The sequence below is a fragment of the Dryobates pubescens genome, chromosome 11 (assembly GCF_014839835.1).
Source record: "Dryobates pubescens isolate bDryPub1 chromosome 11, bDryPub1.pri, whole genome shotgun sequence".
Taxonomy (NCBI): Eukaryota; Metazoa; Chordata; class Aves; order Piciformes; family Picidae; genus Dryobates; species Dryobates pubescens.
In genome coordinates this window covers 16,960,454-16,988,224 of record NC_071622.1, presented here as the reverse complement: position 1 = coordinate 16,988,224, position 27,771 = coordinate 16,960,454, and the positions used below count along the sequence as shown (strand labels likewise).

The 27,771-nt window shown below is 39.1% G+C and overlaps 1 protein-coding gene across 1 annotated transcript; it reads left to right on the top strand.

The window, feature by feature from the left end:
* Positions 1 to 678: 678 nt before the first annotated feature.
* BRDT (bromodomain testis associated) lies at positions 679 to 23,889 on the top strand. Its single transcript, XM_054165297.1, has 20 exons — positions 679 to 870; positions 2,833 to 2,970; positions 3,695 to 3,824; positions 3,979 to 4,151; positions 5,167 to 5,532; positions 6,075 to 6,203; positions 7,080 to 7,268; positions 8,542 to 8,729; positions 8,809 to 9,101; positions 9,184 to 9,297; positions 10,781 to 10,915; positions 11,858 to 11,919; positions 13,101 to 13,290; positions 13,923 to 14,035; positions 15,278 to 15,419; positions 18,722 to 18,768; positions 20,449 to 20,484; positions 21,448 to 21,650; positions 22,967 to 23,129; positions 23,821 to 23,889. Exons 1-20 carry the CDS (start codon positions 679 to 681, stop codon positions 23,887 to 23,889), a joined length of 3,072 nt encoding a protein of 1,023 aa, XP_054021272.1.
* Positions 23,890 to 27,771: the final 3,882 nt, after the last annotated feature.

The following is a 27,771-nucleotide window of genomic DNA, read 5'->3' as shown; positions in this document are numbered from 1 at the left end:
ACTAAGGAACAAAGATTAAAATGTGTGATATGTAATGTCTGAGTGTTTTAGGTGTTGTAAGAATGGGGCATAGATATTTTAGTAGTGTGCTGATAACAGTAGCTACCTAGTGTATTATGACATGTTCTGAAACCCATGAAGTTTTATTATTAAATGCAAGCTTGGGTTTCTATTTTTTTAGCTGAAAGGAGGACAAATTGAGAATGATCAACCCTTACTTATTCCAAAGGAATGCACACAAAATACCTGTTACTTGTATTGCTGTGAAATACACTTGTGCTAAAATATTTCACTGGCAATTGTAGGACTTGTGTGCTGACTTGGCTGAGAAGCATGAGGAAGGTAATACCTAGCTATTGCTGTGTGCAAAGTGAGACCTGCAGTGTGTACTGCAGACCTAATTCTGAGGTTAAACTCCTCCTGCTGGACTCCAACTGTGGAGGGGCAGGAGGGGGTGGATTCTAATGGTCCAGCACATCTAACTATGCACTGTAAACCAAATATGAAGTCATGCCTGTGACTACTGTATTGACACTCTATAAACAGAAGTGAACATCTAAACAGCATTAAATCTGGGTACCTTCGCTGAATACTGCCTTTTTCTTTTTTTTTTTCCCCTCTCCAGGTTAGAGGTATAATGAAGATCTTGGAACAAGCTGATGTACAAACATGCTAGAGATGTCTGTTCCAAACCAACACAATTCAATGATTACTAACCCTCCTCCACCAGAATACATAAATAAGAAAAATAGTGGTTGTCAAACCAACCAACTTCAATACATACAGAGGGTGGTCATGAAAGCCATATGGAGACACAAATTCTCCTGGCCATTTCACCAGCCTGTAGATGCCGCAGCACTGAATCTTCCGGTAACAACCGTTTTGGAATTGGAGTATTACAGGACCTGTGAATATTAGTTTAAAAGCTTTCTCTGATGCATCAGGTCATGGAAGACTACTTTTGCAAACAAACTGCTTTCATTAGTCCAAGTCTGCAAGAAAATGGTCTTCTCTTGTTCATACTGTGTCTTTACTCATTAGCTTTCCTATCTGAGACGGTAGTAAATCATTATTTCTAAGGGATAATAAGAATGCTTAGGCCTATTGGAGTTTCTGGATGTTGGTAGTCTGTTATGTCATCTTTCCATCTCCCTGCTGGTTTAGCTATTCTCTTAACACTGCATATTATGAGTATTCTCTTTTGCCTTTGAGCTTTTTCTTTTTGGGAGGAAGCAGCCAACCTCTTTCAATGCCTAATACGTTACAAGGAAAACCAGATCTGATTGACCCATACAGGCAACACTGAGTCTAGTTTGATATGTAGAAGTAATAACACTTCTAGTACCTCTTAATTTTAAATCAATTTTGGGATCTTACTCTGAAGTTTCTAGAGGAATTAAATGTTGCTGGGGTGGGGAAATCTCATGCCAGAGTGGTAGAACATTATTCTAGGAAACTCAAGGTCTGATGTTTAAATTCTCGTTCTGTATTGCCATGTGGGGTTTATTTATATTACAATTTAATTGCAACAAAGTGAATTACTATAATGCCTTGTGGCAAAATGTCTTAATTTGGGTATCTTTAGACTCCAGTTTTGGATTCCACCAGCTTTGTCACTCAGATGAAAACACTTAGTCACACAGTGGTATTTCTAATGAGCTGGAAGATAATGCTGTTGGTAAATAAGTAGAATGGTGTTAAATAAAACTATGGTATGTGTCCTTTGATTCTTCACAACTCCACCCCCACCTTACCCCCAACCCCAGGCTTAAGCAATCATATTTAGTTCTTCCAGATTTCCAGAACTAATTCTACAAAGTCATTGGTTCTGTTTAGTGCAGACAAAAGACTTTGTGCCTTCATCTGCAGCTGTTTCTCATGACAAATTCTTTCAGTCAATTTGTCCAAAAGCACAGTCAAAGTAACTATCTTTCTGTGTCTTTTCTTACCCTTTTTCCCTTCTTGAAAGGAACTGTCACTTAAGGTTAATATGAAGGGTCATTCAATCAGAGTTGCAGCAACATTTACAGCTGGCCTCAGGGCAGTTCTGCCTCTCTGGATTTCGAAGGCAGCCACTTGACTTCTAAAAGTATGTGTTAGTTCAACCACTGCATAGTAACAAGCAAATCTCTGACTCCATGGCAAGGACAATGAAGATATTTGCCTTCTTTGCCTCTCCTTTCCAGGTGTTAGTAGAAAAAGAATGGACAATACTTAACTGCATGAACTTTTCTCGGGTTTGCTTTGGGAAATTATAACGGTCTGCACTATGATGTATTTAAGCTTGGGGAGCTTTTTTGTTTTGTTTTATTTCACTGAAATAGATTGCTAGGACACATTGAGAAAATATAACAGCAGTGGCTTCACACCATCACAATGTATATGTGAACTTACTGGGGATACTCCTGTTCTGATTTCTTGAATGCACTAGCAGGGAATTAGTTCCATGCTCTGAATAGCTTTTAGGCATGCTACTAAAATAATCACAATAGCTCAAATTCTGGCAGCCTTTCAGTCATTGCCACATCTTCACTAACTTCAGCAACTGCAAAAGCCTGGTGATGGCTTTCTGTCAGTTTTTGTCAGTCTGGTTTTGGCTTTTCCTCCTGTTTTGCAAAGTAGAGTTCTGCTTCAAGTAAATGGCTTTGGCGGATTGCACAGCATGGCTTCCAGGCAGGTTTTGAATGACTCCAGAGATGGAGACACTATCACCTCTCCAGGCAGCCTGTTCCATTGCTCTATTACTCTCTAGCAATTTAATAACTAAATATGGAAGAATCTTCATGTCCTAATATTAAAGATATCTGTTGTGTGACTCTTTCAAATCCACAGGATTATTACAGTATTATTAAAAAACCGATGGACTTGAGCACCATTAAAAAGCGTCTGGAACATAATTACTACACAAAAGCTGCAGAATGCATTGAAGACTTTAAAACTATGTTCTCAAATTGCTATATATATAACAAGGTATGTGAAACAGTGCCTTACCAGCAACCAGCTCTATTGAACAGTACAAATAAATCAAGCAAATGGTTTAGAGGCTGCACTAAATCCATCAGTGTCTCCATGATTTCTTCAAACTATTTTCTCAGAAAAGTAAGGAGACTTTATCTCTAGGATTGACTGAGGGCATGTAAGAAAAGTCTAGCGTGCTGTTAAAACAACTGAGCACAAGTCTTTCCTACACCAGGATTCCTCCTGCAAAATCTTTGTTTTAGTTGCAGAACTTATGAATAGTGAATGCTGTGTAATTGCCATACAAGCTTAAGGCAATCATGAGCTATGTTCCACTCCTTTCAGTTTTTACTGACCTAACCTGGTATGTGAGCATCTCCCTGCACTTCAAAGTTTGTTGACTGTCTTAGTATCTTTAAGGTTACAACTTCCTTCATAGCATGGGAGTAAGAGGTACAGATCTGCCCCTTTACCCTTTGCAGTGGGGAGTCTGAGGAAAAGCAAGTATAGGTCTGTGTAGTGGGGCAGTGGGAGAGAGAGTTTCAATGGCAGAGCAACTTGTAGTAGAGGTATCTGGGGGTGGTTGGGCAAGGATGCCAATGTTTTATAGACCTCTCTGGTACTGGTAGCTTGTTACAGTTTGTTGGAGTAGGATTCTGTGGACTGCTTATTTTTCAAAGTAGCCTTCCATTACTGCATCCCCTTCTTTACTTTGAATGTTACTGACTCTTTACAGCCAGGTCATGACATCGTGTTGATGGCTCAAGAACTAGAAAAAATGTTTATGCAGAAAATAGCCCAAATGCCAACAGAAGAAAGACTAGTGATTCTCAACCAGGCAAAGAGAAAAGGGAAGAAGTTGGAAGGTAAGGCCCTTATTATGTGTAATTCCTAACCTATTAAACATACAAATGCGGGAAACAGGAAATCCTATCTAGTCTGTTGTCTGTCACAACTCATGAAAGAAATTATCTGCAACATTTAAGACCTAACTTTAAAACTTTGTTTTACATTGGCCAGAACCACAGCAGCCCAGCTCTGGAACTTCAAATGAACGAAGCACAATGCAGGAACAAGATAAAAGTAGTGAGCAGTCTTCAGCAACGACTCAAGAGCTACAGCAAGTTACACTAGCCCCTTTGTCTGCAGCTCAGGTGACTGCATTAATGCCAGCTGCAGTCCCTATAACAAAAGTAAGTTTCCTCAAGTAACTTTCAGAAAGAAACATATTGAAATTGCTCCATTAGTCACTAACAGCAAAACCATAGGTGCCATGTTTACTGCAGCATCTTCTCAACTTCTATCATGGTGGAAGATAGTACGAGATCTCTATAAAATCCTCTAGATGGCTGTTAAAAACTGAGCCAGTACTAATTCTAGAAACTATTCAGAAATTAGGAAGGCTGCTTGGCACACCTTTTTTTTAACAAATGTGGGTTTAAAATGTTGTTCTTAAAGAAACAAAGTGAACTTTAAGATGGTCATTCTTGAAGTGCAGATAATGGAGTTAGTATTAAAATAAAGCTCTAAGTTCTATTTAATAGCTTCACATTTTTTTAAATGTAAATCAAATGCTTGATTCCCCCAAAACAATGTCTGCTTAAACATGCTAAATAGCCTGGTTGGCGTTTGCAGCTCACAAAACCCAATTCTGAACTGCAGTCTGAATTGTATGTGAACATTGGACATTTCCATCATTCCTCTTAGATTAGTTTTGGTTTTGCTCTTCTGAGGAGAAACAGGCACATGTGCCACCCTCTCCAAGTGAGTCCTTAAGCTTTACTCAAGAGTCTGAACAATGATGACAAAGCACACATTGTATTGCTTCCAGAGTACCACCCATGTGAAAGAAAACCAGAGAAACTTTATACATAAAGCCATAAACAAGGCTTAAAATGAACTGCTGTAATTTTTCCCATTCTCATGGCGCTCATCCTGTGATAATTTCATAACCCACAAACTTATTGAAGCCCTCTTAAATAGCTAAAAACTGATCACAACATGAGCTGTAGTAGGTCTTGTTCTTTCCTTTACATCTGACATTGAGCTTGGCATGCTCATCTTGTAGGTCTTCAGTCTAAACTTGTGCAAGTGTCACATTCTGATCTGACCTCAATAGCTGTAAGAGTTCAGACTCTTTCTAACACAATATTTTTCTAGTGTATTGTGAAAGCTGACCATTCTCTTACTCTAATTTTCTTTTCCTAGGCAAAAAAAGGTGTGAGAAGGAAGGCTGACACTACAACTCCTAGTACTTCAACATTCCCAGCAAGCAGTGAATCTTCTGAAACATTTAATGAAAGAAAACCTAAATCATGCAGAGGTGAAGACGAATGTATGATACCAGATAAGCTTCTGAAGACACACTTGCCAGATTCTCAACAGTCGCCTGAAATTCTTAAAAAGTTTCAGTTGTTAAAACAACTCAAAGGTTGTAATGAAATACTTAAAGAAATGTTGTCAAAGAAACATGCAGCATATGTGTGGCCTTTCTTGAAATCTGTAGATGTGTCTTTTTCACCTGGTGTGAACCAAAGCATCACCAAATATCCTATGGACTTGGGAGCTATCAAAGTAAGTATGTTCCAGAGGGAACTGGACTATTGCTGTGCTTGCTTGAGTAACTCATGTTAATGACTGGGTTTTAACAATGTTAGCTAAAAAGGTGTTACAAAAGCTGCTGCTGCTGCTTTGAAAGAAATAATGGGCATAGAAACCATATACACTTATCTCTCTTGACAAACTAAGCCACAGCTTGCTCAAGAAAGTCTTATTGTGACCTGTGCACAGAGGCTAATCTCCCTATCTGTTGGACAAGCAAATACTGAGAGAATTATCAGCGCTTCGAAGTAGGCTGCATATTGTAACACTGTTGCTAATGATCCATAAACCAAAATGCAGTTCTGTAACTGCTTCTCTCTGAATCTCATTATCCTTGGTGAAGTACCCTGAAACATGAACACTGGATATTCGTGTGACACTTTTCCCTTTCCCTGTGAAAAGGAACCTTTCTAGGTTGAGATACGTGGCCAATTTTTTTCTCACCTTTCTGTCTCTTTATGGAGATGCTCTCTGGTTTTGAGCTCTAAATGTGTATTTTTTTTTTCTTTCTCTAGAAGAAAATGGATAATTTTGAATATAGTGATGTACAAGAATTTGCTACAGATGTTAGACTAATGTTCATGAATTGCTACAAACATCATTATCCAGATCATGATATAGTTGCTAAGGCAAGAAAACTTCAGGTGAGATGTCGCTTAAGTCAGACTTGAAAAACGGTAGGACTACATAAAATTCCTTTGTGGTCATCTCATGCCCTGATGTGGTACCTACTGATATTAGCAACTCCATGTTGCTGTGTAGTTCCAGCAAATAAGCAGCAACTTCATAATGGATTTAGGAGTCTGAAAAACATGCTGACCTCTCTGCTGTTCCTAAACATAAGGTGCTGGTTGACAGTAGACTGAACATGAGCCAGCAGTGTGCCCAGGCAGCTAAGAGGGCCAATGGCATCCTGGCCTGCATCAGGAACAGTGTGGCCAGCAGGAGCAGGGAGGTCATTCTGCCCCTGTACACTGCACTGGTTAGGCCGCACCTCGAGTACTGTGTCCAGTTCTGGACCCCTCAGTTTAGGAAGGATGTTGACTTGCTGGAAAGAGTCCAGAGAAGAGCAACAAAGTTGGTGAGGGGTTTGGAACATAAGCCCTATGAGGAGAGGCTGAGGGAGCTGGGGTTGCTTAGCCTGGAGAAGAGGAGACTCAGGGGTGACCTTATTACTCTCTACAACTACCTGAAGGGAGGTTGTAGACAGACGGATGTTGGTCTCTTCTCCCAGGCGGCCAGTACCAGAACAAGAGGACACAGTCTCAGGCTGTGCCAGGGGAGGTTCAGGCTAGATGTTAGGAAAAAGTTCTATACAGAAAGAGTGATTGCACATTGGAATGGGCTGCCTGGGGAGGTGGTGGAGTCGCCATTACTGGAGGTTTTCAGGAGAAGACTTGATGGGGTGCTTGGTGCCGTGGGTTAGTTGTTTGGGTGGTGTTGGATTGGTTGATGGGTTGGACGTGATGATCTTGAAGGTCTCTTCCAACCTGGTTTATTCTATGTATACTATTCTTTAGGACTTTTTTGAGATGCGCTTTGCCAAAATTCTTCGTGACCCTGTTGCAAGTGTTCCTCTGCTACAACCTACCAGAGAAATTACAGAAGCTTATTCCAGTGAGATCAGTAATGATGACTCTTCAGAAGAAAAATCATCAGAAGAGTCTGAACAGGAGAGAATAGTGCACCTTACAAAGCTTCAGGAGCAAGTAAGCATTAGTGCTCGCTGTGAATGATTATCATCTCTCTGACAGTGGCACTTGAAATTGTCTGTTCGTAGGCTTAGCACCAAGAATCAGTGTTTAAAAAAAAAATCTGTAGTCATTTATTTTCCTTAACACAAACTTTATGCCTCTTCAGAAGCACCTCCAAATATTAAGTAAATGGTGCCCCCGCAAACACAAACTGGTTTTAGTGAATTATGGCTCTAGTGTTCTTGCTTGCCACTTCTTCAGATTACTCTCAAACACTAAAAATAAAACTGTGTTGCTCTGTATAAGAGCATCTAGATACCACTGAACTGTGTGCAAAGTCTATTTTTCTAAGAGTGGCATTTCCTTCATATGGTTGAAGAGCTCTGTTCTTATGTTGTCTCTTTTCAGCCATACAAAAGCAAGTAATTAATCTACTACAAAAAGCTATGTATGAAGTTAAATAGAAACAATCTTATATGTTCATGCTACTGTGAAGCATGGCTTTGCTTCACTAACAGTGAAATGGGTCTTGCTTTTTCTTGACCAATCATAATGCTTTACCCTGATTCTGTATCTATAAACCATACAGAAAACTAGCATCTGTTCTGCTAGTCAAACGAGGGACAGTTAAGTTTTCAGTATTTGTCAAGTAGCATCATCAATTTATTAATATGGGCATAAGGACAACCAAAAGACTACAAGATGGCCTTTGAAACAGTAAATTTAGTGTTCAGATTCTGATTCTCATACTCAGTCCCTCTTCCTTCTAATTTCAGTGAGGTTTAAATAAACTTGTGGGGGTTTGTTGTGTGTTTGGGTTTGTTCTTTTTTTTTTTTTTTTTCTCTGAAGCTGTATTCCAACTAGTCATTCTATATCACAAAATACCTGAGATATTTATAGGCTGAAGATGCACAAGCCCAGTCTCACTAGCTTAATTCAGTAATGCTGTAGAGTTCTAACCTAATAAAGCACTTGCATGCTTCCCAAATGCTCAAAATTGAAGACAGGCTGCTCTCGATAGTCCTACAGTTGTTTCTGCCCTTTTAAAACTATTCACAAGATGCTAGAAGACATGCTGTTAGAAACATCTGCATGAAATAAGTACCTTTACATTATCTATATTAGCAGCTTGACTATTATATGGTAAGATACTTGGTTAATAAAGCTCATTTGGAAAGCAAACATCCTAATAACAGCCATCCAGTCACCTCACAAGTCTTGTGATATTTAGGACCAATTCATTGTTCCTCCTGCATTGTCTAAGTATTATTTTTTTGTTTTTAATAGCTTAAAGCTGTTCACCAGCAGTTGCGGGTTCTGACCAGAACATTCTTACCTAGACTGAAAAAGCAAAAAGGGAAGGCTAAAAAAGAGACAAATAAGGGCAAGGAAAAAGCCCAAATAAAAAGCATGGTTCAGAAGAAGAAAAATTTAAAACAGAAGAAGAAATGTAAGAAAGAGCTGTCTTTAAACATGTAAGTGTTGGAGGACTTGTGTGGTTGTCAGATCATTTTAAACTGCTGTTACTGCAATATAGTTGGTGTTTTTTTGCAGTCAGTCAAAGAAAACCATGCAGCAAGCCTTGTTGCTACATATGTCAGAAGATGAAGATGGTGCCAAGCCTATGAATTATGACGAAAAACGACGGTTGAGTTTGGACATAAATAAACTCCCTGGAGATAAGCTTGGAAAAGTAGTCCATATAATACAGTCGGGAGAACCATCACTGAGGAACTCTGACCCTGATGAGATGGAAATAGACTTTGAAACTTTGAAGTCTTCAACACTTAGAGAACTACAGAAGTATGTGACAACCTGTTTGAGGAAAAGGCCAAGAAAGCAACAGGGTATGTAGCATAAACAATGCTTTAAAAAACCAAAAGATGTTTTTGTGCTTCACTGCTGTATTAATTCCTGTTTCATGTGCAGCTAAAAAAATGATGAAGACAAAAGAACAGCTTAACTCTGAGAAGAAACAAGAGCTAGAGAAGAGACTACTGGATGTCAATGATCAACTAAACCCAAAAAAGGAGAATTTCAAGTGTAACTCAACCTTTATCTATTTGCCACTGATACAGGTTAAATAGGATTCTCTCCTAGGGCTTATGTATTGTTATGCAGTTGGGGACTTTCTCCTCAGAACAACTGAGAGCTGAAACTTACCACTTCTAGTATTTTGAGTAAGCTAGAGTCACAGCAGCAAATTTGGTCAGTTATTTGTCCTGTCTCCACATCTTATTCTTGCACCTAATCCTTTATTACTGACAAAGATAACAGCTTCAGAGTTTACAGAATGTTGAACACCACCTTCCTTATGCTAACATGTAAAAACTTTATGCTTCAAGGGGCAGTGTCCCACAGTCCATGGTTTTGTTTACAGTTCACTTTCCTGGGCTTAGAGAGTCAAACTCTAGTCGTACTTGTTAGATTGCAGCTTTGCTAATGCTGTCATGCTAGCAAAACATCTGTGGCTGACAGGTGTGCTGTTGCCTTAATCTTAAAGAAGTACCCTAGGAGAAACAATTCAGCTTTTCAGGCAATAATGCATTTCAACATCAAATCCAGGCATTTAGTAAGTACTCAAGCATATCTATGCTTATTGGTGGTTCTCCTCAAGGACTGAGAAGACATAAATGAGACTGATGCTACCATTACAGGTGATGTTGTTCCTTAATAAATTAGTGAGTATGTTGCATTTGTTGGATATCTACTAAGGTTTTACATAAACCCAGTTAGCTGAAATGATGAAAACAGCCCTGCAAGACATAAACTTGCACCTAGTACTAGATCAGTCTTCCTGTCAGGTATAAATGATTGAAAACATCCTAGAAAGAAAAGCTTGAAGAAGAAGCTGAAGTCAATTATGGAGAATATGGTGTGGGGAGATAGAGGAAGGAGGCCAGAGAATCTTTACAATTTGCATCTGGCTTATTTACAAGCTTAAGATGGCACTTAGACTTGTGTCCAGGGAAACAGGTATCCACATAACTTCTCACTTTCAAAGCTTCCTTTAGAGCAACATGCTTTGGAAGAGCTTTTTGACTGCAAAATCACTATGAACTGAGTTAAATCAGCCCTGCAGATGCAAAATAGTCAGATGGTGGGGAGGTGGCAAAAGATGACAATTCTCAAGTACTTATTGCTTAGGAAAGAGAGGAGTTGGCTATAAAGACCTCAGCATTCATGTGTAGCAGCAGCGACAAGCACAGAAACAGGCTCTTAGCAGCAGAATAACCTATAGGGGAAAATCACTTGAAAAAGTCTTTAAGACAGTACAGTACTAATGTACTTTAGGATTGTAAAATGTGTGATTACAGCTCCTCTGATTATTTGATTAATTTAGTCTACTGCTGGTAAATCTTCCTTCCCTATACAATGTCTTCAGTCCACTGCCAAAGGGACAGCGTATGAGGAAACAGCAGCAGATTAACTGTTATTTGGGAGAATATACCTAACAAGATTATTTTAGTCTTGTATATGAACACTGCTCCTCTGCAGGTCAATCTGAACTCTTTTTCTTCTGCAGTTGAAAACAACACTGAGTCCAGTACTGGACCAAGCAGACTGAGCGACAGCAGCAGTGGTTCCTTGGGCTCTGTCAGCAGTACTAGCAGTGGTTCTAACTCCTCAGACAGCAGCGACAATGAATTGGATCAGAAAGGTTCCTTTTTTTTATATTGGCAAAAATCATCTGCCTTCTCACTGAGCACCTACTGTTTCATAGGCTTGCCAAAAATTTCAGTTACCCTTATAGGCCTGTACCATGTCGAAGGCTCAATTGCAGTGCTATTAAATGACTGTCTTAATATTAAATTTATAGGTTAAAACAAACAACCAAAAACCTGCTATGCTATCCAGTCTACTTATCAGTGAAAAACTACAGGGACCAAAATCAGCTAGTGAGAGATCTGTGTATCTTACATGGAGATTTGATTATTAGGCTATAGTTTACTCTTGTGATTATTCTTTTTATTATTATTCTTTTTTTTTAATGTGATTTACTTTATTTTCATCTTCTGGTCTGAAGCATGAAGGATGCCTTACTTTGAGTAAAGCTTAGCCTCTAAGTTGAGGGACAAAAGTACCAACAGTGGCTGTAGAGCCAAGTTGTTGATATCCTGGTTCTTAAGCTATCTTCATCTTGATCAAGGGACATTATAGTGGTAACATCAAGGTATCAGAACAATGTTTCTCTGTACACGGAGTTCTCTTGAGTTTTTGAGGACAGAGTAGATTGGTCAAACTGGAGGTCTACAATGTAGGTATCTGCACGAGATAGCAGTGTAAACTGAGCTGAATACTCAACCTTTTGCAGTATGGGGAAGCAAACACAGTCAAGTCACTGTGACAACACTACAGACCTTGATCATGCACTAATCTTTGTGGCTTTTTTTTTTTTTTCTGGGAGAAGTTTTCTAAATACATCAAGCTGAAATCTAAGTACTCAAGACAAGAGTATTCCTTTTCACTGTGAGGTTTGGCTCTCTAGGTACAGCTGCAACTTGCATCTTGAAAGTGTGAATAATGAAACATATGTGAATGGCTGATTATGTTCTTTTCCATCCTCCTGCTTCTGCCCACCTTGCTGTACTTACAGTTACAGAAACCTGCTCAACACAGACTGGAGCCAAGCAGAATTATTCAACTTCTGTGAAAAAGCCTAAGGTAAACTGACTAGAACTAATGTAACTTTTTTTTGCCTGAACAAAGTTTTGTTTCATAGAATAGTACTGGAAATGATACAACTTTATCAGGAAATAATGGCTGTGACTTGGATGCTATTTGTTCTGTAGGACTGACCTCCGTGGAGACATAAAATCTACAGTTTGTTAAAAGTAGCTTATTTAGCTTTATAGAAGCTGATGTACTGGGAGAGCTACTGAGGCTTTTCCCTCTTAGAACCATTGTTATAATTCCATATTGGGTAAAGGAGAAGGGAAAAGAAAAGGAGGAGAATGTACCACATGTGCCACCCCTCCACCTCACCCACTCCTTAAAAGCAGAAGTCCTCTCCAACTTGATCTTTTTGTATAGGATGTACCTAATAAACAGTGCAGGCTCCACTTAAGTACTTGATCAATGTGTAACATCACTTTACACCTGGAAAGAAATATGCTCCACTACACTAAAGAGAAATACAATACACTAGTAATTTTTGGGATACATTATATTACTTACTGCTATGTTATTGTTATGAGCAACAGCAGTTTGAATCACTCTGTTCCTGTATATACTGTGGGTTTTAATTCTTGTCAGGCTTAGCTGCTTTCACAATTTTCCTTGAAGCTAAGAGAGATGAAAAGCTTAGATTTCAAAGCAAGATTATAGCAAAACCTTCACTCTTCTTACAACAGGCTTGCTTTCATTTAAACTGCTTAGTTGGATACAGGAAACCAGGCTGCAAATCTATTGTTTAGTAGCTGCTTCTGTATCTTCATAAGCAAAGACTGGTGGGAAGAACAGTTAGCACTGTTCTGTTTGATTTGGTTGGTTGTTTAAAAAGTGCAGCCTCTGCTGTGACAGAGTAACAGCAATAAACTTGAGAAAACAGAACCCCAGAACTATACTACTACTTCAGTTATGGCAGCCCCTAACTAACATTTTGAGTAATCGCAAGCATCGTACTTCTCATGGGTTTTCTGTACCTGTGGGACCAAGGCAGTGCATTTTTACTTCATGGATTTTTGTAATCTAAACTTTTTTTTTTAAATTGCTATACTACTATTGCAATATGAGGACTACTTAATGCTATAAACAGTGGAAGCAGGGGCAGTGGGGGAGAAGAGGGTCGAACAGCTATAAAAACCTAAGATATGGCTTTATTAACTGCTGCAATCTTGTTCTAGAGAACACCACTGTCTTTGCAGAGGACATCCTGCAATGCTGTTCTGCAAGTACAGCCCTTATCCGCTAGTAGCTTGCAAAATCATGGATCATCTGAATTGCAGCAGCCACCTGTCAGTGCACTACAGAGGCTTCAGCCTTTGCAGAATAAATCAGTTAAACCATCAGAACTAAATGCCCAGTCTCTATCAGGTAGTATACTTACAGTAAGGATCATGGCTATATTTGACTGCTGATGAAAGAAGGGATGGCAGGACTAATGTTTGCAGCCTCAAATAGGCTTATCTTGGGGGTTTTGGAGGTTATCAAGTGGATAATACAAAAAGTTCTTGTGAGGTATGGATTATAAAAATTATGGTGTAATTAAAATATGACAGCACTGAGGATTGGCTAGGGTTTCAGTAAGGCAGAATAGTGTTAAGTGGAGTTGCTCATGCCTTCCTCAGAAGGACCCATGCTTAATCAAACCTATGACCATCACTCAGGCTCACATCTGAATTTAAGGCTTGGTATCACAGGCCTTCTGTATTGATTCATATTGTCTAGATGTATCAAATATGAAGTTGCTTAGAAACTTCAGGGAGTTAGTATTTTTCTTCCCTCACTTAAGAAGGTCTAATGACTTTAGACATCTGGATCATTAGTAAAAGACAGTTTGAGCTGGTAGTTGGCTGAGAAATCAATTAAAAATAACTGTCAAATAATTTAGCTAGCATACATACATTCATATCCATTTAATTCACACATTTAAACAGTAACCCAGTTTTGACATGTAGTACTGTACATTGCATGTTAGGGGAAATCATACACTACTTCTTTCTCAGGTATAATCTCAGCTGAATCTCCTCTGCATGATGCTCCAGCCCAGCCAAACCCTCAGAGTATTCCATGGAGAGATCAGACTTCTGTCACTTGGGGCACACATACTCCTCCAGAGGTGAATACACATTCTCTCTTCAATGCATTAATTTCAAATGACTTCTTTAAAGTACATTTTCACTCTTTTAAATAAGGTCTCATAAAATATTCCAGGCTCAAATATGATGCAATAAAGACCAATTAAGGTTTGCAACAAAGTTATCTAAAACCACACTGACAAAATGGTTCTTATCTGTTAGGACATTCATTTCCTGTTGACTGCATCGCAACAGTGAAGAGTTTGGCTGATCAATATATTAAGTCTATAATGTGTTAGAAAACATTTATTTTATTTTTTTAGTGCTAGAGCTTAAACTTAAGTACTCTGGGCACCATTTAAGAGCCCACCCAGTACAGCTGCACTTCCACAGAAGAGATGTGCATCTTATATTTTATGTTTCTGCTTTCTAGAAATACTAATTTCTAACTCAATAGTACTCTGGAGACTCTAGGAGCTATCCTGGAAAACTGTGTTGCTCTTTTCCTACTCTGAAGGCCATGGAAACGGTGGCGTTGAGGTTGTGAAATACTTAGTCATGGTTGGTTTCTGTCTTTAATATGTTCTTGGGTAGTATCCTTGTTTGAAGACGCTCCATATTATAAATGAAATTATTGATGCTACTGCAGCATCATGATCCCTTCTATTTGAAGGTGTTTAACTTTCTTTCTCAACATGGTCTCAAATACACCTGCTGTAGACAGGATTTAATAGCTTTTATTTTCTAAAATGGAAAATGAGTCCATGAGCACAAGAACAGAATGGAAGTGACTTGCCCTTTTCCATTTGTATCCACTGTCCAAGGCAGCAAGTATGTATTAAGAGGCTTGGGGTTTTGGAATACCTTCCCCAGTTCGAGAGGATTACTATGCAGTCTTGAACAGAGGAAAAACTACCACTGAAGTAATACAAATACTCTCACCCTAACCCATAAACCAGAGTCTAGCAATTGGCTTTACAACAGTAAAAACTTACTTCTATTAAATTGTACAATGTTAAGGAGGGAGGAACTTCTATCATTTTCTCATATTCTACTTGCTCCATCACTTGGGGGCTCTGCGCAGTTCATGTTCTAAATTCAAAATGCTAATGTAAGAACTTGTTTAGACTACCATAATATGAATGAAATCAATTCTTCTCTGTGTTTACAGAAGCCAGAGCTGCAACAATTTACTGCTCTAAGCTTTTAAATGCTGCTGCTGTATAGTAAGAATCCAAATTTAGCATTTTGGAACCTATTCTGAAGTCTGACTTCTCTTCTAGGTATCCAAAAAAGCTTCCCAGGTTGATGGTGCTGATTGGAGGAAACAATCTGAGAAAACAATACAGCTTGACAAATCAAATGAACCTCAAAGCAAGGCCAATGAGGGAACTGCTGATTCAATACCCATAAGTCAAGAACAAAGTATGTATTGTTATAATAAAAGCTATAATTGATACTAGGGGTGCAGAGTTAAAAATGTAAGTGAACCTGGTTTAAAGAAATAAAATGCTGAAAACTTGTACATTAAGTGGTTTGCAGAAAAATGACAGTGGTGCAGTTTGCCCTTAGTCTTGTTTTCTGTTCCTTTGGGGGTTTTTTGTTTAAAAAAAAAAAAAGGTCAAATTTAACAGATGCTTGATTCTTGCTCTGTGTTTAAAATATATAAAGCAAATTCATTTTAAGAACTTTTTCTGAATGTAGTAACTAACCCAGTCTTCCATGAAGTCTGAGAGACCCAATGCTCCCATCTGTCAAACTTCACTTTTAAGCTGTCTCCTGCTGAAGCTTCATGGAGCAGTTTTCCCATAATATTTTGTGTGTATTTTGAGTTACTGTCTCCAACTCCTGCTGACAGGGATCTGATAGCAGAGCAATGTCAAACAAGTTTTCACTGCAGCACAAACTTGCAATTATTACAAGGACACAAGTTCCCTGAAAGCTGCATTCCATACACAGATGCATCAGATTTCATAAGTTTTTGATAATAACAGCTTCTGAGCTATACACTGAACATCCATGCAGGGAGCCTTCTGTTAGTAGGCATGACTGTGTTGGTTCCTGCTGCTTCTTCAGCCCACTTGAACAGAGGAAGGAGCAAGCTTCTCAGAACCTGATGAAATTAAAAGTTACAGCCTTCTCACTGATCAACTCCTGAAATGTACCCAAAGCATAATGCTGGGTATGTTGTGTTGTATTAAAGGAACTCTTAAAATGACACTTAATTCTCCAAGATGTTATCTATTCAGTGTTTTCATGGTCTTGACATACCTATCCATACATACACTTGACTTGCTCTGTTTAGAGCTGTGGTGGTTGTGGCTGGTACATGGGTTCAACTAATGCTCTTCACTTCCAGATATTTGAGCTCCCTTTTGAACTCCTGTCATGTATACTGCATAGCTATAATAATCAAAATCCTGGTGTTATCTTAGTATGTTAAAGGTTGGGGAAGACATACAGCAACAAATCAAGCTGTTTTTAACATCCATGGGGAAAAAAACATAGCCCAAAATATTGTGAATGCTTGCTTGCTTCCATATGTAATTGTTTACTGCTAGGTCTTTACCCATCTTAACATTTCTTGATCTGTATTTAACTTCTACTTTTCTACCTTTTCCTCTTTTTTCAAGGGACAGTTGTGTGGACAGTCATAGAGGAACCCCAGTGTTTCATTACTGGATAGCTCCTATAATAGACTCTGCCTCTGAGTACACTTGATCTTCAGCATTATGTTGCGTAGGAGAGCTTTTCACATTGTGTGAAAGTAGTTATGTGCCTTCATCCAAAATACACTGGTGTTTGTTCCTGTGATGATATGTGCACCAGCTGTGCTCAGTGTTATTTCAGCCTTTCCACTAAACTGATGTAGAAAACTGGAAACGGGTTGGGGGGAATACAGGATTTTAGCTTTTTGGGGGGTTAAACAGCAGCAACAAGCTTTGCCAACCTGGAAGCGTTGTAGGACTTGTCTAGTGATACTGCAGAGCATGCTCAGGGATATATGCCTCTACTTAAAGCAAGGGAAATTCACGTTAGAACTTGTTGAGTTCTGTAGAGCATTCCACTCTCTTGAGTATTTCTCTGAGGTTACCTGCATCTCTGAAACAAATACTTGACTTTAGACTTGTCACATCTCTGATGGTAAGGATGTAGGCTTGATGTATCACTGAATTTAGCAGTGGTTTAGGATGCTTAATTTTTAAAAGCAGTATCCAATAGCTTCCCTTCAGATTAAAAAGTAGTGCCTTAGTGAGAGGTTCTGTGAAGGTTGGAATTGCTGTAAGTAGCTCTAAAAATGCATGTTTCAAAGTCCATGGCTGCAAATACTTTCCTCATATGTCTGTGTTTTATCAAGATCTTGACGACAGACACGATCATAAATTCAAACCCATCTTACGTTTGTCTCAAAGCAGATCTGCCGTGTGGGTACGACAGGTTCATCTTAACAGTGGAATTAGGTATTGTTTGGTCTGCAAGGTTCTTGCTTTATTTATTATTCAGTGCTCAAGGCTGTCCTTTTTTTTTTTTTTAATATATATAAAAAATCAGGCTGCCTCTATGAGGATAAGTAATTGATGAAAGAAAGATCCCTTGTTGTATTCAGACCACTTTAATACACTAATGAAGAGCAATGACAGCATTTGATCTAGGTGGATTGCTTAACTGGAAACTACGACAATGAATATATCAGGATTTGGAATGCTTTTCAATAGTACTTGAGACATAAAGGTCTTTCATCATATTCTATTCCGTTTTATAAGCAAAAGCTGTCCTGCTCACCTGCAATCATGCAATCTCTCAAGCTGTGAGGCCTGTGTGGTTCATATCTGGTTCTAAAATAGTTTTTTTTTCAGAGCACACCTGGATTTTAATTCCAGAAGCTCTTTAGAAGGGAAGATAACAATGTAACACGTAAGATAAAATACCTCCAGCCTGCAATATGTGGCTTTTGTTAACCATGTGGTATTCAGGCCAGTCCATAGTATTGCAGAAGTCTATTTCAGGATTACCACAATAACTACAGGAAATTGTATCTATTCCTGCATTTGGAAAGTTTAAGTCTTAAGGTTTAGGGGAGGTGTTTTTCTTCTCCAGTAACACAACATATCTGAGCTGTTATCTGAAGTTAGTATTCAAAATAGCACTTCTGCTTTGCCTGTGTGTGGCTTTCTTCCCCCTCACAAGTACTAAAGAGGTAACAGAATCAAGTATTTATATTTCATGTAGGCTACTGGAAATACAATGACTAGCCTTTACTGGCTGACCTATTTGGGGTTTTTAATAAAATAATTTAAAGAAAAGGTGGAGAGCCTTAGGGAAAAGGAACTTACAGGATGAATAATATATTCCTAAATGGTGATATAACTACAATGGAAGAGGAGTGGATGGGGAGGGGATAGGAGGTGAGCAACTGACAAGCTGCTGCGTTGAGATTTTCCAACCAAATTATTGGGCATTGTCTTGGGACCATTCCTAGAATTAACCACTTTAACCATTCCTTTCCTTGTCCCAAGTGGGAGACCAAGAGGTCTAGTCCTATATAAGCTTAGAAAATGTTTGTGAGCATTTCTGTTATTCTGAACTTAATAATAAAAATCAGCAGTGTAAATTTGTAAGTCAATTTCTATCACTTTTGTTATCTACCTGGTCTTAGCACTTACATTTGAGGAAACACTATACAGAAAATCAACATTAGTGAAAAATCTTTTTTATTCTTTCATCAGGTCATTGTACACCTAATGATAAACCAGTAAAGGTAAGTGATGCTAAAGTCCTTTTTGAGGTGAATAATTCCTTGTCCTAAGATCATCTCTGAAAATCTGGGGGGGTGGGGTGGTTATGATTCAAATATTTAGTATCTGTTAGGTCATGGACATTGTTTTAACCAGTCTAAATTTATGTCTAGTGCTAAAGAACTCAACAACAAATTGATAGTCTCTGATTACTTCAGAAGATAAAGGATACAAGATTAAGATAAAAATATTCATATTGACATTCAAAATAACCTGTATTTCATTGTTGTGGGTTGGCTCCAGCTGGATGCTAGCTGCCTATCAAGGCTGCTCTATCACTCCCTCCTCCTCAGCTGGACAGGGGAGAGAAAATCCAATGAAAGTCTCATGGGCCAAGGTCACTCACCAATTATATCATGGGCAAAGAGGACCTGACTGGGGGAAATGTAACTTACAACCAGTTAAATTAGAAGAAAGATAAAGAGAAATAAAGCCAAATTTTAAAAACATCTTCCCCTTATCCCTTTCTTCTTTCTAGGCTTAACTTCAGCTACTGTTTTTCTACCCTGTCTGTCCACAGCAGTACAAGGGAACAAAGAATAGGGGTTCCAGTCAGTTGATCACACATTGTTTCTGCCACACCTCCTTCCTGAAAGGGAGGACTCCTCACATTTTCCCTATTCTAGCATGGGGTCCCTTCCATGGAAGAGAGTTTTCTACAAGCTTTTTTCAAGGAGTCCTTCCTACAGGATACAATTCTTCACAAATGGCTCCAGTGTGGGTCCTTTCATGGTATGTAGTCCTTCAGGGACTTCAGGCTGCTCCAGGATCAGCTCCCCACCCCCAGCATTAAAAGTCCTGCTAGCAAACCATCTCCAGTGTGAGCTCCTTTCTCTCTAGAGTCCACAAATCCTGCCAGGAGCCTGCTCCAGCACAGACTTCCCACAGGGTCACAGGTCCTTTTGGAATCCACCTGCTCTGGTGTAGGGTCCATGTGCTGCAGGTGGATATCTGCTCCACTGATAGCTTCCATAGGCTGCAGAGGGACAGCCTGCCTCATATGGTCTTTGCCACAGGCTGCAGGGGAATCTCTGCTTTGGCATCTGGAGCACCTCAACTTCCTTATTCACTGACCTTAGTGCTTGGAGGGCTGTTTCTCTCACATGTTCTCTCACCAGCACCAGAACAAGGGGACACAGTCTCAAGCTGCGCCAGGGGAGGTTTAGACTCAAAGTGAGGAGAAAGTTCTTCACTGAGCGAGTCATTCGTCATTGGAATGTGCTGCCCAGGGAGGTGGTGGAGTCACCGTCCCTGGAGGTGTTCAAGAGGAGACTGGACGTGGCACTTGGTGCCATGGTCTAGTTGTGAGGTCTGTGGAGACAGGTTGGAATTGATGATCCTTGGGGTCTCTTCCAGCCTTGGCTATACTGTGATACTGTGATGTTCTCACTCCTTTTTCCAGCTGCCATTGCTGTTGCACCATGATGTTTTTTCCCTTCTTTAAATATGTTATTGTGAGGTGCTGCCACTATTACTGATGGGCTCAGCCTTGGCCAGCAGCAGGTCCATCTTGGAGCTGGCTGGAATTGGTTCGGCTGGACATAGATTCTAGCAGCTTCTTACAGAAGCCACCCTTGTAGCCTTGTGCTACAAGAACCTTGCCACAGAAGGCAAGACAAGAACGAAATTCCCTCATCTGGTTTTAATATTTAAACAAGAAACTAGTGCCTCTTGCTGCAATTCTAATATTCAAGGTATTAGTGTGCTTTCCCTTTCCAGTGCAGTCACAAAAATAAGAGTGGTGTGGAAACCTTAGATGCTATTGAAAAACCTGAACCAGGACACTATGCTTTTGAGGACATTATTACAACTAGGAAATAATCTGAAGATTTTTATGAAAGCTAAGCAAAATATTTCCTAGTCTATAATAGGTGATCTTAAATGGAGGAACAGAAGAATTTTCTTAGCTGTTACTTAAATTCTTCTGTGGTGATTAGGTATTTGAAAGCACCAAAATTGCTAGTCTAAATAACTGATCCTGTCAGACTCTGGACCCAGAGTCTGTTGAATTAAAATATTCCTAGGATTTTTCTTAGGAGACTTAGTTTTCAGAAACCTGTTAATAAAGTTACTGAATTCAGTTCCAATCCCATGTATTTCCTTCAAAAACACAGCATCTTCCACTAGAAGCAGTACATTAGAATAGTGGGGTTATGCTGGTCTATGCTGTGAGGAAAATGCCACTGGGGAATGTATTTTGAAAGCATGGGTATTTAAAACAAACAAACATTTGCAAGCCTAATACAAAAATATTTTTATGTAGGGGTTACGTACAGAAATGAAATGGATGGGGTTTGTACTAAAATGTTGTTAATGGACCTTGCATATGCTCAGGCTTGTGAATTCATGTTTTCTGGAATTAAAAAAACAATGGAGAAGTGGATGTAAAGGTTTGGGCAAACTAATTACAAATGCTAATAATTTTTAGTATGTTGCTAAAGAATCTCAAAGTTGATAAGAAAACATATTGAAGTCTGCTTAGATCACTGTATTTTCTGCTAAAGTAAGGGAATTTTCTTGTAGATGTTCACAAACAGGTCCAGTCAAAATGGCAATGTAATGTAAAATGTGCTAATGTAAAAACTAAGGAGAAAGTCAATCAGTAATTGAAGAGTATTTTTGCCTCTTCCATGTTTTCTTTTTTCTAATAACTTCAGGACACAAGATTTAAGAATACAGATTCCTGGGTAAGCTTGTGTAAAACAATGATGCTTCCGGCTCCAATAAAAGCATCTGCTGAGACCTTCAAACAGTTCAGGGAAGCAGCATTAAAGAAGAGGAGCAACCAAGTGCAGGAGTTAAAAAAGCCTCTGGTGCAAGCTGAGAAGGAACTGCAAAGCCCTTCTCAAAAAAAGGAGAGGTTTGTAACCATATATGTTGAAGTCTCTTTCTGCATTTCACTTTGTGTAGTACTGGGTGGTTTACATATTCAGGTGGTTTGGATAAGGTAATTGCTACGTGTCAGATGAAGGGAGGGAGCTGAACAAACCTAAGCAGGAGTACATAACCAAGATGTGCAAAGTGGCTTTTTGCTCTTGCAACTCAGTATCATATCAGCAGTTAAAGAAACTGCTCAGGTACTTCCCCTCCCCCCATTCAGTTTCTGTGCTCATGACCAGAATTCACACCAGTCCTGAGTATCTTAATTTACTATATCTATAGCCAGGAAAATCCTCATCTTACTGTTATACAAAGGGAAGCAAGATAATTTAGTCTTCAAGAACTTAGAGTTCACATAGCTAAATGAGTTTCAGTATGCACCACTTAAGACAGCAGAATTCTCTGCATTGCTGTGGAGAGCTATATTCAGTTAACTACTGCTGTAGTGTTCTTCCCAGGTTGTTTACCACTGTTTTAATGAGTGCACATCTATCCCTATTTGAGATCTATAATTATGCTGATGTTTGCCACTTCTTTGAAACTCCACTTTCTGTGATATTTCCCTCTTCAGTTGCATTGATATGTTGGCTTTTTTGGTGGTGTTCTGGTTGAATTTTTGGGGAGTGGGTTGGTTAGTTGTGTTTTTTTGTTGTTGGTTGGGGGTTTTATTGTTGTTGGTTGGTTTGAGGCGGGGGGTGTTGTTTTGTGTGGATTGGTTGGGTTGGATTTTTTTTTTCCTGTGTTTGTCTCTTTTTTACTTGTTTGGAGTGTGTTATTTTAATAAACAGAACACTTGAGAGATTTCAGAAAATACAGTAAACAGTACAAAGATCTTTAACTACTACAGGTTTTCATGAAGAGAAAACCAGAGAAATGTGGAATAAGACAATACAGATACTTGCTAGAAGTTAGTGATATACCTCATGTAACTAGTTGAAGGGGAAGAAGGCATAAACAAAATATCATAGGCAAAGACAGCAACAGAAACTTACATGCACTTTTTTTGAAAGACTACACATTTAAGTTTTGTGTAGCATATATATAAATCCTGTGTGCGTGTTAGATTGGTGATGGAACACAGTACACCTTAGCCTGCTACAGCCTGCCAACTGTAGGCACAAACCTCTTGTGAAGGAAAATTACTACAAATCAACATGTAAAACAGAACCTCAGCTTCAGTGGTATGCACTGATTTAAATTATTTGCAGAGTTCTGTTTAGGTAGTAAGCCTTGCAATGAAAAAAAAAAGAAGAAACAACAAGTTTTATACTATAGTGATCTCTTTTGTCATTAAAGGGGCCATGAAGGTACAGGACTGGATGCCACGGTGATGACAGACTGTGAGCCCCAAAAAGAAGAGCCTAGGAGCAAACAACTGTCTGAATCTCAACAACATTGTCTTGTTCAAGCCCGTAACATAGCTAGAAAAATGGAACAAGAACGAAGGAGAAGAGAAGCAGTAAGTTCCTGACTCTTACTAGCTGATTTTGTTTTCAGCTTTAGTACAGAATATAAAATGTTACCCCAAGTCCTTATTTTAACGGACCTGAATGATTTAAAACAACAGAATTACACAGCCTGAAGTGTCAGTCCATAAAATGAAATAGGAAACTCAGTTTTGACTGACATAATATGAAAAACAATCTGCTTGGTCCTATTAATCCCATTATTTTACCACACAGTTATTCTAAACTAAAGTTTTAAAGAGGACACTCTACCCTTTGAATAATTTCAAACCTCAAGTCTTTCAAGTCATCTATCTTCTTATTCCATGTCAACTGAAGTACTGATCCTATTGTTCTTGTCTGAAATGGAGCGTTTTTAAAACAAAAAGGTTTTATTGGTCCCATTGCTATGGGATTTAGATTAATTTTTTGAAAATCCATAATACTGTAGAATAGGATGTAAGAACTGCAGTGTGGTGTCATGCTAGACTCGGATCAGGCCTACTGAAGCATTTGTCCTGTTCAGCTCTTTACAGAGCAGGCTTCAAGAGCATGCACATTCAAACTTACAATGACAGAGAAAGTATACACTTTGGGGGAAGAAGCTTCATAGATCCTTTCCTGAATTTTTATTAAATATTTGACATGCCTAGTGTTTGCTACTATCTAACTTATCTGAAAACACACTAATTTGCTTTCTTGTAGATGGCTTGTATAATTGATATGAATCTGCAGAGAGATATTATGACATCATTCGAAGAATATATTGAGTGAAAGCTGTAGTTAATATAGAAATTAATTTCAACACTACTACAATCTGTTCAACTTTGTAAATGTACTAGTTACAAACTGAAATGTTATGACCACTTTAAAGAGCATATAAGTGCCTCCAAAAGGCTTATTATTAAAAGTTTATCCACTGACACCTGAAGCATCACAAGATCTTTTTGCTGCTTGTTTATAATGTGTAATCTAGCCTCCTACACATCGGAACATAGCTGATCTTTTGATTAGTTTCATATATTGTATGTATATGTGAGAAAATACCTGTCTCTTGATTTCTATTTTTCTAATTTATCTTAAAATCAATTATTTTCAGATAAATTTGAGAATCTGTTATACTGAGCATAGCCAAATTCTCATTTGCCTGTATTAAGTCATAGCATATTAAATACGCACCTATAGAAACTACTTTAAACTAAGGTCAGGTCAGTTTTGTGATTTCTATTAAAACAGTCACTTTACTCTGCCACACCTGCACAGAAGCTAGGCTATGACAAAAGACCTCAAAACTCTCTCTCCTTATGGAGACCTCTGGTCTCTTGAGTTCCTGGATCAAAACTGGAATTGAAGGTAATGCTGCCAGTGTTGTGGTGAGGGTTTGCTACAGACCACCCAACTAAGTAAACTAAATGGACAAGAGTTTCTACAAGTAACTGAGTTTCCAGAAGAAGGAAATAAATTACATGGACATTAATAAATGACAGCTAAAGCACACCTGAAAATGGTAGTCTGATCTCCCAGGTAGCAGGCAGATGAGTTAGTACTAGCTCTAGAATACTTATTCTACAATAGCACACTGTTCTGTATCTTTTGCTTCTGTATCTCTACTCTGCTCTGGTGAGATCACATCTGGAATGCTGTGTCAAATTTTGGGCTGCCCAGTTGAAGAGAGACAGGGATCTGCTGGAGAGAGTCCAACAAAGAGCTACGAGGTTGATTATGGGAGTTGAACACCTCTCCTATGAAATCTTGAAAGGAGAAAGCTGAGAGAAGATCTTATCAATGCCTACAAATATCTGAGGGGTGGGTGTCAAGATGAAGGTTCCAGCACAACATGAGCAGACACTTTATGGTGAGGGTGACAGAGCACTGAAACAGGCTGCCCAGACAGGTTATGGAGTCTCTTTCTCTGGAGAATTTCAAAACCTGCTTGGATGCATTCCTCTACCTGGATGTGTTCCTGCACTGCCTGCCCTAAGTGATCCTGCTTTGGCACGGGGGGTGGACTCTGATCTCTGGCCATCCCTTCCAATCCCCAACATTCTGCAATTCTATTTCTGCTATTGCTGGAATAGTTGAGACTATATCATTCAATAGCAGAAAATGTGTATTGACAAATGTTCAGATTTGGGGTATCAGCCCTTGAAATAGCTAGGGAAGCCTTCTTACACGAGCTTTGCCTGGATGCATGCCAAGTACATGCTGTTTGGGAGAGTTGAGCACTGGGCTGGAAGAGGATTTGGAGTGAAAGATGGGTTGTATTGTGAAGTGGTGCCATTAGGATGTCTTGTTTCACATCCTCACCAAAAGTGATTTAGGCCTGCCTTCATTGGCAGTTTATACATCATTAATAGTCATTTGTCCTGCAATAAAATATTATGCAATTGTCAGCCACCTGCTGATCAAAGCTCCACTAGTCCATGAGCAATGCCCAGTCCCTGCTGGATCTTTTTCCTCAAATGAGGAATAAGAAGATCCCAGACCGAAGTATTATTATTGGACCAAACTGTCACATGAGAGGTGAGGAACTTACATTGTCAGGGTATAATTGCCCAAAGATTTCTCCATTTGAGGTCTCTCTCTGCAGATATCCATCTGGAGCTGGTTTTCCACTGTACATTCTGAATAAACTGTAAGATTTGATGCCTGAGACTCTGCTATGGGAAACCCAGGATAGAGGAACTTCTTTACCAACACTATAGCAGCTACAAAGAAGAGGTTTACCTTTAGTGCAGCCCAAACCAGGACAAGAAGATATGCAGTTCCTGTCTCCAGACAGAAAGCTCAGTTGGATGGAAAGGGAGATGGCCTCCAAACCTGAGTAGAAAGCCTAAAATGCTTGCTTTTGCCCAAAGCTGTCAGCACAGTTAGGGAAGCATAAATTCCACTTTTCTAGATACCTCCTGCAAACAGCAAGCTGCTTAAACAGAGTCAGTATTGTTAGCTACCTAACAGTTAACAGGGGTACTAAGTTCTGTTATGCTGTTAATTTACCTTGATGATTTGTGAAAACAGCTGCACTAATGTGTCAGTTTTGTACTTTTTTTCTACACTAGCAGATTGTATCGACATGCAAATGGAGAGTGAAATTGTTAAAAGTTTTTAAAAGTCCCTCTGCAACAAATCAACAGAATTTTTTAGTGTTTTGTTGTGGGTTTTTTTTCAACTATTGACCATGAGTTGTTCAGGTTGGAGGCAGTCAGTGATGTGCAAAGTCATCCTTTTTATCTCTGAGAAATGGGATTAGTTGAACTGACAAAAGATAAGCAGGCAGATGGCACATTATGGAGGGCAAAGCGCACTGACAGTCTGCCCTGGGGTTGGTTTGGCTTGGCACCCATTAGAACAACAGTTCAGAGTAGAGGATGAGAAAATCAAAAGATAAGGTAGAGAGAAAAATAATTATTGAGGTTCCCCATTTTTCTTATTCATATGAGATACACAGAAAACTCTTACCCCTGTGTAAAAGGCTGGAAAACGCATGGAAGGTATTTGCCTTGTACAAGCAAATTTGCCACACATATGTAGGCAGCATGGTCCTAAAGTACAAAGAAAGCATTCCTCAATAAAAGGAATTCTGCTGCTTCTTTGTCAAACAGCACAGCTGAGGTAGCACAGCTGGAGATGGCCAGAAACGCTCAGCTAGGGTGTACAGCAATTTCATTGTGCAAAAGCCACTCAAAATTGCTAGGTCCCCACCACTATCTTCTTCCCAGCCCTGATAACAAATCTGTGTCTAATATCTGAAGATGACATAGATAAACTTCACAGGCAAAATATTTGAATATTTTCAAAGTTTGACATAAAATTACCCAGGTAGGTAGTGACAGGGCTCTGGGCAACCTGATCCTGTTGAGGATACCCCTGCTTACTGCAGAGGGGATTGGACTAGATGACCTTTGGAGGGCCCTTCCAACCCAGACCATTCTGTGATTCTGTAAAAAATTACTTAGTCCTATTCTCGAGGAAAAAAATTATCTCTACTGTTTGTACAAGAAATACAGCATAGCTTGGCCAAATACATGCTTATAATAAGTCACATCATGGATCCATCTTTAATCCTAGTTGGTTATTGCCATTTTGTGAATGCTGTGTCAAACTTGTCACTAGGTTTCATCAACATTTCTTTAGAGGTAAGTTGAAGCTTGTGATCAACTCCAGAATTTCCAATGTTGGTTTCCCAGTTTTTTTCTTAAGGCATGTTTTCTACTAGTTCATTCTGATTAATGGCTTATTAAGAAATGTGATGACTACTACAATATAAACACCACCACTCATTGCTTTGCTCTTGCCAAACATTCTGATTTCTCCAACTTGGTCACTGGTTTACTGAAGTGTATTTCAGGGAAAATTCCACTGTAGCCAGTCTGATACAGAGAAGCTGCAAAAGGTTCTCTACAAGAAAGGTTATTAGCACAAAATCTGGTGCCAAAAAAAAAAGCTATATGCTAATCCTAGGGTTGGCAGTGTGAGTAATCTGAGCATGAACGGAAGCCTCAGGGTTGATAGGCATGATTCATATAACACTACTGGAGTCTGCAGATGTTAGAGTCTTAGTTCAGCCATCAGCTTCTGATGCTCTCCCTTCTTTTCACAGAATCACAGAATGTTAGGGGCTGGAAAGGACCTCAAAAGATCCAACCCCCCTGCCAG

What these genes read in the sequence shown, in the direction of transcription:
- BRDT (XM_054165297.1), top strand. Translation starts at nt 679, where the DNA reads ATGTCTGTTCCAAACCAACACAATTCAATGATTACTAACCCTCCTCCA. An exon ending in AAAGAGCTGTCTTTAAACAT is followed by an intron (nt 8,730 to 8,808) that starts GTAAGTGTTGGA and finishes GTTTTTTTGCAG; the next exon opens with TCAGTCAAAGAAAACCATGC. An exon ending in TAAAGGTAAGTGATGCTAAA is followed by an intron (nt 18,769 to 20,448) that starts GTCCTTTTTGAG and finishes TATTTAAACAAG; the next exon opens with AAACTAGTGCCTCTTGCTGC.